Below are 18,144 nucleotides of genomic sequence, written 5' to 3' on the forward strand. Positions count from 1 at the left end.
CTACCCAGGGAGATAGGTCTCGCACGTCAGGTAGCCAAAGTCAGAGCCGTCACAGTCCTCCACACCCTCATGCCGGTGACCATCTCCACAGTAGGCACGGTGACAGCCTGAGGGGACATAAGGAGGTGCAGTCCTGAGAAGGAGCAGAGGCGATAGGCTTGCCTCAGCTTGTAAGGACCATGCAGCCCAAGGGATCCACCCTAAGTGCTGCACCCCTTAAGGAACTGACCTCCATTAAGCTTCACACTCCTCCAGGGACTGCCCTCAGGCTCTGGTCCCACACTGATGTGCCATGGGACAAGAAGAAGGAGACCCTGGCTCTGGCCCCACCTGACCACTTACTAGCTGAGGGGTGGGGAGACTCCAGGTCGTTATCTGCAAAACTGGGACACTGACATGACCTCCACCTCATAAAGCCACTGTGGGGTCCCAGGAGTGAGGGCTGGGAGACTGCTGAGCCCCAGTGAGGGTGCGTGGTGACTCTCATCTGTCAACAGAGAGCTTCTGCGTGACACTGGTGAGCCCAGCCTTGTGTCCCTGGGGAGCCGCATGATCTTCAGCAAAGACCTCTGCTCTCACACGATGGGAGGGTGTGGGAGTATGAACCCCAGCTTCGTTTTCACAGGGCAGGCAGAGTCCATTAGTTCCTTCCCACTGTGAGAGCTCCTATTTGACACTGTACACCAGAGGCAGAAGGGACTCTGGGCAGGGCCAGCCTTCTCGGGGATGCCATCCCTGGAGCTGTCAGGAGACAGTTCGGCCACACTGAGACAGTCAGCAGCATCTCCCACCACCCACTCTGCCCTGTCATCCCTCCCCTGAACTTTTTTTTTGAGACAGGGTCTCGCTCTGTCTCCCAGCCTGGAGTGCAGTGGTGCAATCACAGCTCACTGCAGCCTTGAACCCCTGGGCTCAAATCATCCTCTTACCTCAACATCCAACTGCGCACCACCAGACATGGCTAATTTTTTTAATTTTTAATTTTTTTGTAGAGATTGGGTCTTGCTCTGTTGCCCAGGCTGGTCTCGAACTCCTGGGCTCAAGTGATCCTCCAACCTCAGCTTCCCAAAGTGTTAAGATTACAGGCATAAGCCACTGTGCCCAGCCTCCCCTGAGCTTCTTAAGAACAAGGACCATGACTTTGCATCCACACACATACAGCCCTGAGCTCCAGCCTGGCTCTTTAGAGGAGGGGCTTAAACCACAAGCCCTAAATGAATTCAGGGAATGGTGGTTGAACCCTTACTATATCCAGATAATTCCTGCACATATTAGCTCACAGGATCTCTAGAGACTTGAGCAGCCAGCACATCATACCCATTTTACAGGCAAGGAAAGTGAGGCTCAGAGCTGTAAATTGCCCCCCATTACCCCACCCACCATGTGGCCTCTGCCTGGAGCCTGAGGGTGGTTGGTGTTTCTCAGGGCCTGCATTCAACGTCTGTTGACTCTAAAGCTCATGCTTTCCACCACACCTCCTGGTTTTGTTACTTGATTAAAAAACAACAACAACAAAAGCAAGCCCTCCAGAGCCTGCTGCCCACCAGTTAAGGCAGCAGCCCACAAGGCTGATGGCAGCTCTGGCTGGCCCAGTTTCCCCTGTGGAGGGCTTTGCTACTAGAGCTCTACCCGGTAAATGAGCCCTCATTCAGATTCTTGGCCTCTCCCTTTTGCCTTTCACTCCTCCATGCAAAGTGAGAGCCCATCACTTTTTTCTTCTGCACCTGTAACATGGGTTTTGCTAAGACGGAGGACTGGGAGGACCTGGTGGCTACATTTTGAGATAAAGAAGGCCTAACTGGGGGCACGATCCTTGACATCCACCCCTGGTGAGGTGCTTGGGTGGTGGAAGAGTTAACATATGGGCTGAAATTGGGGCTGGGGTGGGTGGCACAAGGCAGCCTGGGTACACCCTTCTCTGGCTCTAGAAAGGTCCCAAACCACCACAGCTGGTGTCCAGGGCTGGCCCCAAGTCCCACCCCCCTGCTGTTCAGGCCTCAATTCCTCCTGGGCTGGGCCTCACTCACGGATGCAGTCGTCACCCACATCGCTGTTACCATCGTCACACTCCTCCCCGGGCTGCAGGAGCCCATCCCCGCAGGTGCCGCGCTGGTCTGCAGTGTAATCCACAGGGTAGAAAGGGGTCAGCTGGCCAAAGAAGCACACAGCATTAACTGGAGCATGGCATACCAAGGCAGCCGCAGGCAGGGAGGTCATTTGTTCTGGGTCCGATGGCACTGCTGGGGCATGCCTTGACTTCCTCCCAGGGGTGGGAAAGGTACTCCTTTCCTGTCGCCCAGAGCTCTGTAGCTGGTTAAATGCTGGGTCAGATCAAGACAGCAACCTGGCACGCAGGGATGTGGAGACCCCCTGGAACCCTGACTCAGAGAGGGGCTTCTATTTGGGGGTCAGGGTGGGGGAATGGAGGGCTGCTCAGAAACAGCTTGAGGGAGGATGCTCAGCCCTCCCATGCAGACAGACTACAGAAAGCCCTCCCCAGGCCCAGTGGGGTGGCCTTCCCTTCCTTTAATGGATGCATCTCTCTCCTGGGCAGGGAGTATGTCCTGAGGTGATGGCCTGGGGGTACCTGGATGGGGAGCCAGCCAAGGCTGTCCTTGAAGTACAGAGATCTCTGGTCTCTGCGAAAGGCAATGGCATTTTGGGTGTTCAGCCTCTCAAGCTCCTCCTGGTTGTTGACCACAAAAATCTGCCAGAGAACACACTGGTGAGGATTCCAGAAAACACTTCTGCAGGGGGCAGGGAAAAAGCTGGAGGAGGAAACAGACTATCCTCGGGCTGCTCAACAGTGGAAAGAGGAGTTTGCACACTACACTCTAGCATTCCTTCTGAAGTGAGAGCAGTGTCTTGATTCCCTCACCTTCTCAATTCAGTTCCTAATGTCTAAGTTTGAAACTAAAATATTCACTCGGATTTAACTTTTTTTTTTTCTTTTTTCTTTTCTTTTGAGACGGAGTCTCACACTGTTGCCCAGGCTGGAGTGAAGTGGCACGATCTCAGCTCACTGCAACCTCTGCCTCCCGGGTTCAAGCAATTTTCCTGCCTCAGCCTCCTGAGTAGGTGGGATTACAGGTGTGCACCACCATGCCTGGCCAATTTCTGTATTTTTAGTAGAGACAGGGTTTCACCATGTTGGCCAGGCCGGTTGCAAGCTCCTGACCTCAAGGTGATCTGCCCACCTTGGCCTCCCAAAGTTCTGGGATTACAGGCATGAGCCACCGTGCCTGGCCTTGGATTTAACATTTTAAAATATTTAAAATGTTCCCAAGATTAAATTAAAAGACAATGTCATATAGTCAAATAATTTGACATCTGGAAGTGATTCTTAAAATTATCCTACTCAAAGATGTTCTTTACAGTATTATTTACATTAGTAAAAAGCTTGGGGGTGGCCAATAAGCAATAGGTTGGTTAAACACCAACACTGGTTAAGTAAATTGTAGCACAGCCACACTGGATGGATGATTATGATGAACTGACGTCCAAGGTTTACTTCAAAATAATCCAGCAGAGGATGGGCAGTAGTGAGTGGGCATAAAGAGAAAACAAGGACACAGGCTCGCGATGAATTGATCATTATTAAAGTTGGGTGAAGGGTACATAGGGGTTCATTACACTATTTACTCCGCTTTTATATGTATTTGAAATTTTCTCTAATAAAAAGTTTAAAATGTTATTTATAGAGTGTGGAAACATGACAGGATTTCAACTAAGATAACAAAGTACAACTTTTTTTTGTGTGTGTGTGTGAGCTGGAGTCTCGCTCTGTCACCCAGGCTGGAATGCAGTGGTGCAATCTCAGCTCACTGCAACCTCTGCCTCCCGGGCTCAAGCGATTCTCTTGCCTCAGCCTCCCAAGTAGCTGAGACAACAGGTGTGCACCACCATACCCTGCTAATTTTTTATATATTTTTAAGTAGAGATGGGGTTTCACCATATTGGCCAGGTTGGTCTCGAACTCCTCACCTTGTTATCCACCCGCCTTAGCATCGCAAAGTGCTGGGATTACAGGCATGAGCCACTGTGCCCAGCCAAAAGTACAACATTTGTATGCAATATAATCTCAACCATAAAAAAGTTAGATTTTAATAAGACAAAGAAAATACCCCAAAATGAACTCACAATCAAATGGGCAATTTGGTTTTCCTCTTTTGATTTTCTCTTATTTTCCAGTTTCCTATAATGAGCATGTACCCGGAGTCATGAAAAAAAGTAAGTTTTACTGAAAGGATTTCACAAAGCCCCCTAAGGATCAGGTGAGAGGTCCTCATGGATAACCACCCCAGACTTCTCCCAGAAAGCCTTACCACAGGAACTCGCGGGGAACTGGGCCCATACACGGATTCCCCGTAGGAAGGGTTATTCACATTCATAGTGGGTCCACAAAGACATCTTCCTGGAGGCCCGGGAAATCCTCTTTCCCCTTTGGGTCCCATTATAAGTTGTCCTAGGAAGCAACAGACTGCTGTGTTTAGAGCCAAGGAAGAGAAGACCAAACAACCCAGGGAGATGTGAGTGACCTTTGCAACAGAAAAAAGGTTAAAGTCCACAGCATTTCAGGGAATGCCTGAGGGAGAGGTTCAAAGAGATGCTTTTGATCCAAGACTGGAGGAGATAAGGGAAGAAAAATAGCTGGTAGGAGACAGTTTCCCCCTCCTTCCTGCCTTGAAGACAGGCAAAACGTCTGGTGTTGCAGCCATGTTGCAACCAGGAAGTCACAAGCATGAGAAGATAAGTCAACATGCAGGAAAGGCTCATGGGGCCTGGGGCCCTGACAGTGACAGTCAGAGGCTGAATCAAAGCCAGTTACTGTCTGCCTCTGGATTTCTTTATTGGAGAAAAACAATGCCCTATTGGTTTACACCATTATTAACAGAGGGCTTCTTGCCGACAAACACATTATTGACTGTTAACTTTTATTATTTTAAAAAACTTTTGTTTTTCTTATATATAGAATCTTTTTTTTTTTTTTTGAAATGGGGTCTTGCTCTGTTGCCCAGGCTGGAGTGCAGTGGTGCGATCTTGGCTCACCACAACCTCTGCCTCCCAGGTTCAAGCGAGTCTCCTGCCTCAGCCTCCTGTGTAGCTGGGATTACAAATGTGTGCCACCACGCCTGGCTAATTTTTGTATTTTTAGTAGAGACAGGGTTTTGCCATGTTGGCCAGGCTGGTCTCGATCTCCTGACCTCAAGTGATCTGCCCGCCTCAGCCTCCCAAAGTGCTGGGATTACAGGCGTGAGCCACCTCGCCCGGCCAATGTAGGATCTTTACAGAGGAATTTCTGGGTGTGAGTTTCTTTCATTTCTTCTGGAAGAAAATAGAACGTTAGTATATGCCCAGTCCATTTACCCTCCCCTGGTGCTGAAGAAGTGAGGACATGTCTTGAAAAGACGTGATCAGGTGTACTCCCTACCTATGCGGAAGAGCTGTGAGGGCAGTACCTTAGTTTTTAAAGGCTCTGATGATGCCCAGACCAATTCTGTCAAGACTTCTGAAAACTAAACTGAACCTGGGCAGCATCCATACTTTTACTTATTTATTTTTTAAAAAAGTTTTTTTTTAACCACTTTAGTATAAGGCATCTTTTTTTTTTTTTTTTTTTTTTGGAGATGGAGTCTCACTCTGTTGCCCAGGCTGGAGTGCAGTGGTGTAATCTCAGCTCACTGCAACCTCCGCCTCTGACTACAGGTACATGCCATCACATTTGGCTAATTTTTGTGTTTTTAGTAGAGACAGGGTTTCACTATGTTGGCCAGGCTGGTCTCGAACTCCTGAACTCAAGTGATCCACCTGCCTCAGCCTCCCAAAGTGCTGGGATTACAGGTGACAGCCACCACTCCTGGTCAGGCATCCATATTTTTAAAAGCTCTCAAGATGATTCCAATTCGCACCAAGGTTGAGAACTGGGCCATTCCCCTGCCAGATCATCCTCCCTTCATCCTCCATCCCTCCCCAGCTGCCTCTCAACTCCCTTCTGATCTGGGTCCAAACATCACTTCCTGAAGGAAGTCTTTTTGAATCCTCAGACTCTGTCATGTATATCTGGGATACAATTTCATGGTTTCCTATGCCTTTTCTTCACAGCACTTCTCTTTGTTTGTGATTCTATATTCTGCGGAATTCTTCCATCAAGGTTGATCTCCAGTAGAATGTCGCTCCACAAGGACAGGGCTAGTGCCTGTTTTCATCCACCAGGGCTTACACAAAGTAGGGGCATGGAAAGTGTTTGATGATTGAATGAATGAATGCAGACTAATTGGAAAGAAACAGTCTTCAGAAAAGGGCAAAAGTCACATTCTGGCTGGCAGAAAAGAACCAGAGCAAGAGCCATCCAACAGGAAGTGAGGAAAGAGAAGAAAAGATGGGGACTGAGAAGAGAAATAAGTAAGGATCCCTTCTTCTGGGAAAATAGCAGGGGGTGGGTTTGGAGGCCAGCCAGTCATTAGTGTCAGGTAGTATGACATCTGCGGCAGCCAGGGGCTGGGAACACAGTTCACAGATACAGAAGGGCAGGAAATGAAATGACCCCAGGGGAGAGATCCGGCCAGGACCCCAGGGAAACCACTGCAGCCGGAGAAGGAGACTGAACCTTCCCGAGTAGGTTGACACGTATGCCTACAATCAGAATGCTGATGGCACGAGGGGGAATGGAGCTGTACCAACATCTTATCCTAAGCTATGCTTGTCTGTTCTAACAAGAAGTACAAATATAATTCTGTAGGAAGAGTTCCAGTGTGTGTTCTGATATCTTCAGAAGAGCCCAGAGAGACAGGGAGTCCACCAGCCTAGGAATATTCTGGGTAATTAACCACTTGGGGAAACTGAAGTGGAAAAGCTCTGTGACCAAGAATATGAGGGTGGGATTGCAGCAGTCTTCCAGAAGGCTCTGTGACCCCAACAACTCCTCCAGAACCGTGGCCTGAGAGACAGTCAGGAGTTTGTCCCATTAGCTGCTGATGAATGGTGAGGCTGAGATTTGAATTCATGTTTGACTTAACACTATGCTGTTCAAAAGACAAATGTCCAAGAATACTGATGCTCTCAGGAAGCCAGCAATTCCCAGGTACCACGCTGATTCACTTATACTCTGTCTGGGTACAGGAAGGACTTGGCCAAATTTGTAATTTGATTATTGCAAATTACATCCTAAAGGCATTTTGCCTTTATTCCCTTCCCACCTCCTAGCCCCTCTTTCCCTCTAACTCAGGTAAGTACAAAGCTTTCACCTTTTCCACCTCTCCCAGCACCATCCAGTCCCACAGAACTGGGCACCAGAAACTGAGGTCACCTCCTGACAGGACGTGGCAGGGAGCCTGCTGCCACCACTGCAGTGTCCCTGCAGCTTCCTCCCAGTTGCTGGAGGGTGTCCATTACCCCTGCCTGTTTTCTGCCAGGCTACACTGAAGGACACAGCAACCTGAACTTCCCCACCCTGACCTCTGGGGGATCATGTCTCGGCTGGGTTTCATCCCCACCCCCTGCAGCCAGAGGACCCGGCTCTCCATCTTTGCCCAGGCAGCCTCCCACTTCCATTGGCTGCCTCGGTGGGAAAAGATCAGCAGAGGGGAATCTAAGAGAAGGCAGAGAAACCAGCACAACAACCTCTAGAGGTCGCCTGGCTGACACTCACAGGAGTCATGGACCGATTCTGGACCAGGGTGGCCCCCCGTCAGTGCTGTGACTTTGCAGGCATCACTTCTCTTTCAGGTTCAAGATTCTTATCTCTAAGCGGAGGGTAGGACTAGACCAGGGGAGTTTTAATCTGTGTCTGCAGAGGCCGAGGCTATCTCATGATGGCAGTGGGGCAGGGGTTCTGGAACCCGGGGAAACGGGGTGCAAAACCTTGGGTGTAGGTATACAGAGTTGTTTTCCCCCCTAGGAGTGAATTTGAGACTTTTGTCAGACTGACAAAGGTAATGTCAGGAGTGAATCTGGGGGGCCTAGTCCAACTCTGGATGATTATCCAGCTGGTCCCAAACACAGGGATATCTTATTTACTTATTTATTTATTTATTTATGAGACAGAGTCTCACTCTGTCGCCCAGGCTGGAGTGCAGTGGTGAGATCTTGGCTCACTGTAACCTCCGCCTCCCAGGTTCAAGCGATTCTCCTGCCTCAGCCTCCTGAGTAGCTGGGATTACAGGTGCCCGCCACCATGCCCAGCTAATTTTTGTATTTTTAGTAGAGATGGGGGTTTCACCATGTTGGCCAGGCTGGTCTTAAACTTCTGACCTCAAGTGATTCGCCCACCTCAGCCTCCCCAAGTGCTGGGATTTCAGGTGTGAGCCACCGCACCTGTCCGGATAGCTCTTTTTAACTCCTTCCTCGCCCTCTCTCCCCACCCCTCCAAAATTTTCCAAAGAGCAGGATTATTTATTGCCCCATCTTCTCTTTTCTCTCTTCAGCCCCCTCACTCAGGAAGGCTCCTCAGAAAGGAAGTGTCTCAAAGGACGGAATTGGGGGCAGGGGCATCAGTCCAAAGAGACGGCCCCATCCTGCTTGGCTCCTAAGGAGATGGACTGTGAACCCACAGAACCCCTGCCTGGGAGCCCCTGCAGGAAGCAGCCCTATCCACCCACATACCATGTGCCACTGGGGACGTGAAGCTGACTCAGCCGCTGACGCTGCCCTCAAGGATCTAGCAAGAGGATGAAACACACCTGCAGAAATGTTACCAATGGAGAGGCCATAACAGAGAGGCAATATGTGACCAGGGCTCAGGGTGGGTGATCTATCCTGTTAGGGGCCAAGGAAGGCCTTACTGAAAAGAGAACTTCGAAGGAAGAGAGAATTTCGTTGGATGGACAGGAGGTGAGAGGAGTGCCATGTCAGGCCATGTGGACCCAGAGAGACCATAGGAATAGCTCCAGCTCCATATATGGCATCCTCTGAAGGGTAGAGGGCAGGGTGTGATTGGGCAGAGGCTGGGGTAGTCAAGGGAGAGGGAGGTGGGCATCCTGGGTGGAAGAGAGGGAGCTGGAAGGCCAGGGAGAAAAAGTATGACTCTGTGGGGCCTGCTGAGAGGACAGGATTGCAATACACAGAATACTGACAAGAGAAACAGCGGACACCGAGGAGCTGCTGACAGCTCCAGCCTAGCCCTTCTCATCCATCCCCCAGCCCCAGGAGGGAACCAGAGTTCAGGTCAGGTGAGGGTTGGTCTTTACACAGAGATAAACACAGTGAGACCATTAAGATCTCAGTCCACTACAGACCTCCCACGCATCCACACATCACATGCCCCTGGACTACTCCTCAGTATTTTTTTGTTTTGTTTTGTTTTTGAGACACAGTCTTGCTCTGTTGCCCAGGCTGGAGTGCAGTGGTGCGATCTCGGCTCACTGCAAGCTCCGCCTCCCGGGTTCACGCCATTCTCCTGCCTCAGCCTCCCGAGTAGCTGGGACTACAGGTGCCCGCCACCACACCCAGCTAATTTTTTGTATTTTTAGTAGAGACGGGGTTTCACCATGTTAACCAGGATGGTCTCGATCTCCTAACCTCGTGATCTGCCCACCTTGGCCTCCCAAAGTGCTGGGATTACAGGCGTGAGCCACCATGCCCAGCCTACTCCCCAGTTTTGTGAGCCCCTAGGTACCCCAGGGGCCAAGAGAGTCCCTTCTGAAGGCACAACCCAGACCTCAGGCCATGCTCTCAGTCTCTGGGGTTGGTAACTCATAGTCATGGGACTCCAGGGGGACAACTTGCCTTCCAGAACCATGGAGGATGAGGACTAGTTGAAAGGACCCTGATTCAGATAATCCAGCCAATTCCAAAACTGAATTATGGAGTGTGGGCACGTGGCCTGGGTTGCATCTCAGATCTGATTCCCCTAACAACATGGAAACAGGTGCCACAAACATAAGTTACTACCCATACTAATCAGTGTGTGTTCTCCCAGTATTTCCTTCCTTCTCTCCCTATTTCAAGGAGGTAGCAAGAGTTTGTGCTTTCTTGCCCTTGCTAAAAGCAGGTAATATTGGAAACAAACTTTTCTTTCTGCCTTCTGTTCTCTGAAGGACAAAGCTCCTAACTGGGGTGCTGGTATATGAGGAGTATCAGGAAGGAGGGAGTCAGGGATGGAAGACGAGAGACTTCCTAGACAGGGACAAGAGAGTATCCTGGGGAAGAGACAGGTCTCAGAAAGAATGGTTGTGGGGTGCTCCTTGGACAGTTGAACTGTGGGGACCAGGACTCCCAGCCTTGAAAATGTTCTGATACCCATGTATGGCATAGGAACAGCAGCCACCAGTTATCTGTGGACCACAGGGACTTGGGTGACAAGTCTATTTCTATTTCAACTCTATTTCAGAGGTGAATGGAGTAGACCAAAGGTTGGAGGGACCTTCCCTGACATTTTTCTGCCATAATTCACCAGGATCTTTGCCCAACCCATTAGTGGTTGCTGGAAGAGTAGTGAAAATCCTAATAATGCCTGAATTAAATGTTTTGGCATCCTAGCAGGTTGGACTGTCAGAGCCAGATTTAACTCAGTTTAAAGGATCTAACAAAATATGACATTTCTTGCCCATCCCATGATGTGGCTGCAAATATATTTCCATAAACACAGGAGGAGGGGGAATACACTATGGAATTATAAATGTCTTCGTTTTCTTAAGAAAAGAGTTGGAATAAAAATTGTTTGGATTCATTTTGTATAACTGAAGACAAAAAAATGTTGCAGTCAACAAATGATCTTCTTGATACTGTCTTTATACAGTTGATGTGCTGTGAAAGCCCCTACCATGAGCTGACAAGGGAAAGAAATAAAGGGCTTAGCTAATAAAATTGAATGAGGTAAAAGAAGGAAGCAGCGGCTGGGCATGGTGGCTCATACCTGTAATCCCAGCACTTTGGGAGGCCAAGGTGGGCAGATCACGAGGTCAGGAGTTTGAGACCAGCCTGACCAACATGGTGAAACCCCATCTCTACTAAAAATACAAGAATTAGCCAGGTGTGGTGGCGGGCACCTGTAATCCCATCTACTCAGGAGGCTGAGGCAGGAGAATCACCTGAACCCGGGAGGCAGAGGTTGCAGTGAGCCAAGATCGCACCACTGCACTCCAGCCTGGGTGACAGAGCAAGGCTCTGTCTCGAAAACAAACAAGGAAGCAGCATATCTATGCCCTTCTCAATAGCAGACTTTTAATTTTTATTTATTATTTATTTATTTATTTATTTATTTATTTAGAGTCTCGCTCTGTCGCCCAGGCTGGAGTGCAGTGGCGTGATCTTGTCTCACTGCAAGCTCTGCCTCCCAGGTTCACGCCACTCTCCTGCCTCAGCCTGCCGAGTAGCTGGGACTACAGGTGCCTGCCACCACACCTGGCTTATTTTTTGTGTTTTTAGTAGAGACGGGATTTCACCTTGTTAGCCAGGATGGTCTCGATCTCCTGACCTCGTGATCTGCCCACCTCGGCCTCCCAAAGTACTGGAATTACAGGCGTGAGTCACCGTGCCCGGCTAACTTTTTATTTTTAAATTTCATTTTAGTAATTTATTTCTGTATCTTTTTTTTTTTTTTTGAGACAGAGTTTCAAGATGGCACAATCTCAGCTCACTGCAACCTCCACCTCCCAGGTTCAAGCGATTCTTCTGCCTCAACCTCAGAGTAGCTGGGATTACAGCTGTGTGCCCCCAGGCCAGGCTAATTTTTGTATTTTTAGTAGAGAAGGGTTTTTGCCATAGTTGGCCAGGCTGGTCTCAAACTCCTGACCTCAAGTGGTCTGCCCACCTAGGCCTCCCAAAGTGCTGAAATAACAGGCGTGAGCCACCACGCCCGGCCTCTTTCTATATCCATTGCAAACAAATAAGGACTCTCGTATACCACTGTAAGATAGAAAAACCTGCAATGTCACCTTTACTTCTAGGTTTAAGAGAATTGCTTGGAGCCATGAAACTTTTATCTAGAAAAAGGTATTCGTTGATGAAATATGTTCCTGTTATTTTTCACTTAAGGTATAAATGACATCATTAATGTGCTTTTTTTCTTTCCTCTATTTGTTCTTCAGAATGCTAAAACAAATTCAGAATGGCATTTATCTCTCTTGCATAAAAGTTGAATGAGCTAAATTGTGGAGAAATTATAAAGATATTGGAGTGCCCCTGGCAGTTTCTAACTTGAAACACAAGGCATCTCTGCTGGCATCTCCTTGTGTTCTCTCTGGGAGGCTGGCCAGTACTGCAACAGTGGATCAAGTGAAGCAGTGTAGCTCTTACCTGCAGATGGGGGGCCTGGGGGCCCTGGGGGGCCTGGACGGCCAGGTTGACCAGAAGGCCCAGGCTTGCCGGGTGGGCCCATAACTCCACTATCCCCTTTCTGTCCCTGACAGAGAGAAAGGCAGAGCCTGTTATGAAAGCACGACATAGCAAGCTTCCTGCCCCATTTATCACTAAATCAGAGATCACCTTGTACTTAAGGAGCACTTAAACAGCAAGGTGCTGGTTAAGCACCTTGCACTTAACCAGCGGGGGATGCAGCTCCAGAGGTCTTGACCATCAAGCTCTTAATAAGCTTAGGGCAAGTGACATCTGAGATAGTGATGGTTACAAGTTTGCAGACCTTACTTCTTGCTCTGTCCTACAAATGTGGTACTTGGCAGCTGAAAAGAACCAGACAAATCTACTCTAGGCCCCGGGCAGATGAGGAAATGGAGGCCTAGAAATGAGCTATTTTCACTCATTGGCTTCCCATTGCACTCAGGATAAAGACTTAGCTCTTTAGTGCAGCCTGCGAAGCCTTGCATGGCCAGGCTTTCCAGCTTCATTCCAGCCTTCTGGCCTTTTTGGTCTTCAAGGGCACCATGTCTATTATCCCCCTTCTCAAGACCCTTCTCTCGGCCTCAAAATCTCCTCCTTCCCCCTAGCCTAGTTAACTGTCACTTACCCTTTGGCTCTCAGCTCAAACGCCCTATGGCAAAGCCTTCCCTGACCTTCCTGGACAGAGTCAGTTCACCCCACCATAAGCTCTCACAGCTCAGCCTGTTTCCTTCATGGCATTTATCCCAGATCGTAGCATATGGATTATTTGTGTGGTCATTTCATTGATGTCTCCCCATGAGACATACACAACCTACGGGCTGGAATCTGTCCAGCTCGCCTCCTTTCCCCAGATGAAACGAGGGAGGACAAAGATGCTAGAAACACAAAGGTAGGCAGCTTTGCTGATCTGTAACTCCAGAGGTTTCACCTTGACCTTGAGACTCTGGGTAACTCATGTCACTGCTTTGTACCTCAGTTTCGTCATCTTAAAAATGGGACCAGTAAATTTACACCCACATAGGTTTGTTGTGAGAGTAACAAAGATCTCAGAGGTGAAAATGCAGTTTGCACAGAACGAAGAGCTATGTGGGGCAAGCCAATTATCACAGCAACTGGCCTGGTTCCATGTGTTTCACAGAGTTAAACAAGTCCTGGTTTATTAAAAAGGGCACACCTGTGGCTACAGCCATTCCACATGGAGTGTCCTCTTTTCTGCCTATTCTGGGAGCATCAAGAGCAAAGACTGGGCTCTTCGTTCTCCCTCAGGGTTGCCCTTAGGAGTCACCCTGAAACCAAGGCTGGTGCATGCTATTGACTCTTCCCCTAAGCAATTTGCTAATTGTCTGTTCTTGCCTCAGGCCTAATCAGAGCAGTGATTGACACATGACGTTTTTGGCCTGGTTCTTCTTACTACACTTGTGCCTTGGCAGGCTTGCCCACCTGACGAAATGTAGTATTTCTCAAATCTGGGGAGCAGGCATACTTGGGACTCCTTTCCAGCCACAACGGTGACAGGTGACCTGCCGCCTTGTCCACATGGCACTGGGAGCCCTCTTGGTAATGTCCAGGGAGTTCTTGAACTCTGAATATGGGATCCGTGAGGTCAGAGTTTATTTCTGATTTCATGTTTATAGAGGGAGTTCTTAAGCCTCAGCCCAAGCTGAAGCATTCCCTGCAGTAACCAAGCTGGGTCCCAGCATGGCAAAGGAAGTCACACCATCTTAATATAGCCACAGTTCAGGCTTGTTTTTCTAACGGCCTTGTCAGCTGGCTCTGAGCACAGGAAGTGCCAAAGTTTGAAGGAGCTGGAAAGGCTCCTTCATTCTGACACCAGCAGTGATGGAATATTCCTCTTATCGGCCATCGCTCAGAACGAGCCATATCTCTATCAGCAGGAATCACTGAGTAGAGCTTTCCAGGAAAGGCATTCTTTATTCCTTATTTGCCACAAAGTTGGGTGATCTCTCTCAAGGAAATTGTTTCTCAGTTACTGAAGGTTTTTGTTTTTTGTTTTTCATTTTAAACAGACATGGCAGGAGAAGATTTTTTTTTTTTTTTTTTTTTTGAGAGATGGAGTCTTGCTCTGTCACCCAGGCTGGAGTGCAGTGGCGTGATCTTAGCTTACTGCAACATCTGCCTCCTGAGTTCAAGCGACTCCTGCCTCAGCTTCCCAAGTAGCTGGGACTAGACATGTGCACCACCATGCCCAGCTAATTTTTGTATTTTTTAGTAGAGGCGGGGTTTCACTATATGTTGGCCAGGCTGGTCTCAAACTCCTGACCTCAGGTGATCCTCGTGCCTCAGCCTCCCAAAGTGCTGGGATTATAGGCGTGAGTCGCCATGCCCAACGGAGAAAATTTTTATAATAAAGTCAACAGCTGCTTTCCTGGGCTTGCCCGAAGGCAAGTCCTGAAGCATGAAGGTAGCTGAGAGAAGAAGTCATGTGGGGAAAGTTGGTCTCAACTCAACTCTCTGGATTCTAACCCTGGCTTTGAAGCTGACTTTGTGGAGGGGTCTTGGGCAAGCAGCTCCACGTCCCTGACCCTCAGCTACCTTGTGAATAACCTGAGGAGACTGGATTAAGTGGTCTCTGTAATCCTTCGGGCACAGAAATTACTATCTGAGATCTCTTCTGAATTTCTGATTTTTGGCTTTGGATTGACTTAACAATAACTTTCAGAGACTCTCAGCACTGCTGGCCAACAAACAAAGGGTATGTAAGACTCTAAGCTGGGAGATTAATTCATGATAAAAACAAGTACCGCAGCAGGCTTCTAAGGCTAACAACTTGCTATCTGCCAACTGGAGCAACACCAACACAGAGGGTTTGCAGCATCCTCGGGTTGTTCACAATGTCTTGTCGAAAGCTTGGACTCATTTCTCTAACTTCTCTGAGCTCCCAGATGTGGTTTTGGTGTAGCTTTTACAATTCCAATGGAATCAGTTTCAGCAGGCTCAATAAATGGCCTTCCTGGCTTTGGTTATTACCACGAACTAGGAAAAGACAAACACTGCCCAAGACAGAAGGAAGCCAGGAAGCTTCTGGAACCCCAAGCTTAAAATATTATTAATGGAATTCATTGGGATGGGATAAAGTGATACAAGAAAAGATTTCTCCCCCATTTTGTTTCCTTTTTTATCTGAGCCTACTTTTAAGAAACTGGTATCTGTGGCATTATTGTGAAACCATGACCCTGCTACCCGTGATCAAAGTTTGGAAACTGGACTGGAAGACTGTAACTTTGAAAGTTACTGTGCAGTCTCCATTTTCCAGGTTGGAGCCTGTGTTCTTTCTAAATTGATTGGGAAAAGACCAGAATTGGCTTCATAGTGTTATTATGGTTCTGAACGCTGGCTGTACATTAAAATCACGTGGAGCTTTAAGAAAAAAAACAACCAAACCCATGCTGAAAGTTCATTCCAGGTCAATTATATTATGGTCTTTGGAAAATAAGGCCTAGGCACTGGGGATGACGAGTGGCAAGCTTGGAACTACAACCATTGCACCTGATGTGGAGGAATCTGTACATCTGTATTTAATCACCAGCCCCACCCCCAGGTGATCTTGATGTAAGATTAAGTTTGTGGGTCACAGATATAGCCTAAGGAAATAAGTAAAAGAATGGAAAAAGCTTCCGTCCAAAGATGTTTACCTCTCAGGATTATATGTAAGATAGCCAAGGCTGTCTCTAGAGCAGTCATGGCACATCACAAGAGCCTTCTGACCAGGGGGAGTTCAGAATGAACAACTGCCTTAAGCATGTTAATAAACCCAAGCAAAAAGGTCACTTACAAATTGGAGACCTGAGTAGGGAAAAACCACCCTATTGTTGAGACCCAGAAGACCTCTTAACAGCAGGAAAATATCTAGGCTCGTCTTTAAAACTTCATTTCTGTCTGGGACATTGAAGCATAAAATAGGTTTTCTGGGTAAATGACCATATCTGCCTTCCATTCCTAGCTGCTTTAGTTAAGACAGACTTGTTTTTATGAACCAAGTATCTACTCTTGCTTCTGGCCTTGGCACAGTTCTAATGGAGCATCCTGTCCCATCCACTTCAAACTATGGCTAGCCTAGAGATGCCAGCAGCTTCTGGAAGTGGTGCTGCTCCTGTCTGCTAGCCCAGAGGACACTAGAGTCTAGGTCTACAGAATATCTCTGATTAAAGCCACCCGCCTGCCGCTCCACACACAGCCAGGTCAGGAAGTTCTGACCTCAGGCAGGTGGTAAGCCCTGGGATCCTTACCTGCTTGCCTCGTTTTCCTGGTCTTCCCGTGGGTCCTCGGTGTCCTGCTATCCCAGGTTCACCTTTTGGACCCATTTCACCCTGGAAAGAAGGAAAGAGAAGCAAGAGAGGACTTAGGGCATGTGGAGTGGGCACATCTACACAGGTCTAGCTAGTCATGGGCTACGAGGGCAGTCTACTTGATCATTCCGAATCTATGCCAACTGGGCTGTCCTGGAAGGTTGGGAGAGTGATGAGGTCATGAGAAAGGCAGACATGTCTTTCAAGGAAGAGGAGGGAAGGAAGAAAGTAATTCTAAGTGGGTTATCTGTTACCTGAGAGGGACAGGTGTGGAGCAGCACACATTTTGATGGCCAAATAGGAGAGACAAATCATCACCCAGAACAGGCAGTGAGAGGCTGGGGCATCCAGCACAGCATGCCCGCGCTACTTACTACAAGTTGTCTGGGAAAACGCTTTCCTTCTAGTTGCAATTTTATGTTGTGTTTTCTTATGTGTTGTTTTTAGCACAAATTCAAATCTGGAAGCTTTTAAATGATTGGACACAGTTTTGCCAACTGTCATCTTTGGGAAGTTTCTACTCATTTAATGACTCTTCCTTAGGATTATGTGCTTGCCCACTCTTAGTAAGCACTGGTTTGAGTTCCAGCTCACTGCCATTTGATTTAGATGAAAGCTCTTTTGTGGGCAGAGATGTTCCAAACATATGTTCAGATATTCAATATAATTATTGAAAAAGGCATGGAGAACAATGGAAACAGTATACCTGTTTGTAAAGCTCTATGTTGAACTATCAAAACCCAATGTACTCATTGCAGAATTTCATAGTTTAAGGCCAATATTTCACAAAACCCCTTTCTCCATCTTAGTTTCTCTCCTTCTTCCCCATTTTCTTCTACATGGATTCCGGCCCCACTTACTGTTTCTTTGGGTCATGAACCCACAGGGCACTTCATTCCTATCTCCAGTAATCCCCCAACGGCCCAGAATGCACCGCCAACAAGAAAAATTTAGCAATAGCAACCATGAGTGTTAGTCAGCAGCCAGTTCCCATGAAGAGCTGCCCAGCCACTCAGAGAGAACAAAAAACACCCAGACACTTTTTCACGCGGCAGTCAGAGGAGGTATAACACAATGGAAAATTCCAGGGAATACCTGTATATGGAAAGGATCAAGCATAAAGCTCTGAAATTATCTGTCAACTCAACCAGTGTGTCCCTACCCAAGCCACCAATGTCTTGTTTCACCAAGAATTGTCCTTAAATCTATGATTTCTTTCCAAACAACGCATCCTTCAACATTCTCCAGGGAAAGAGAGAGTGTGAGAGGATAGGATGGATGCTACATGGCCATGGAGATGTTTGCAGCTTTTCCCTGGCTGTTTAGAGAGGCTCAGGGATGTCTTTACGGCTGGAAGAAAACAGCAGCACAAGCGGCATTTTTTTTTTTTTTTTTTTTCAGGGATTGTCAGAAGGAAGTGTGGCCCTTCTCTACATTGGCTGGGAAGCAGTCAGGAATTTCTTGATCTAATTTCTCTCCCAAGACCTAATTGTGGTCATCACATCAGCTCTATCTTAAAACAGCCTGTCATAAAAGGGGAAGACAACTCTTCAGATGGGAA

General features: G+C 47.9%; 1 protein-coding gene across 5 annotated transcripts in view; it reads right to left on the minus strand.

The window, feature by feature from the left end:
* The window catches only part of COLQ (collagen like tail subunit of asymmetric acetylcholinesterase), a 70,434-nt gene that overhangs the window by 3,664 nt on the left and 48,626 nt on the right, over positions 1 to 18,144 (minus strand). For 4 of the 5 annotated variants that reach the window (XM_073023622.1, XM_008009198.3, XM_073023623.1 and 1 more), the window contains 6 exons: positions 16,524 to 16,604; positions 12,235 to 12,340; positions 4,326 to 4,465; positions 2,588 to 2,707; positions 2,028 to 2,148; positions 5 to 107 (listed from right to left, as the gene is read on the minus strand). In XM_073023622.1, the coding sequence (XP_072879723.1) occupies positions 5 to 107; positions 2,028 to 2,148; positions 2,588 to 2,707; positions 4,326 to 4,465; positions 12,235 to 12,340; positions 16,524 to 16,604 (671 nt within the window). Of the gene's footprint in view, positions 1 to 4; positions 108 to 342; positions 742 to 2,027; positions 2,149 to 2,587; positions 2,708 to 4,325; positions 4,466 to 12,234; positions 12,341 to 16,523; positions 16,605 to 18,144 lie in introns of those variants that run through there. The other variant, XR_012095595.1, reaches the window with a different exon arrangement.

This window comes from Chlorocebus sabaeus, chromosome 15 (genome assembly GCF_047675955.1).
Source record: "Chlorocebus sabaeus isolate Y175 chromosome 15, mChlSab1.0.hap1, whole genome shotgun sequence".
NCBI lineage: Eukaryota > Metazoa > Chordata > Mammalia > Primates > Cercopithecidae > Chlorocebus > Chlorocebus sabaeus.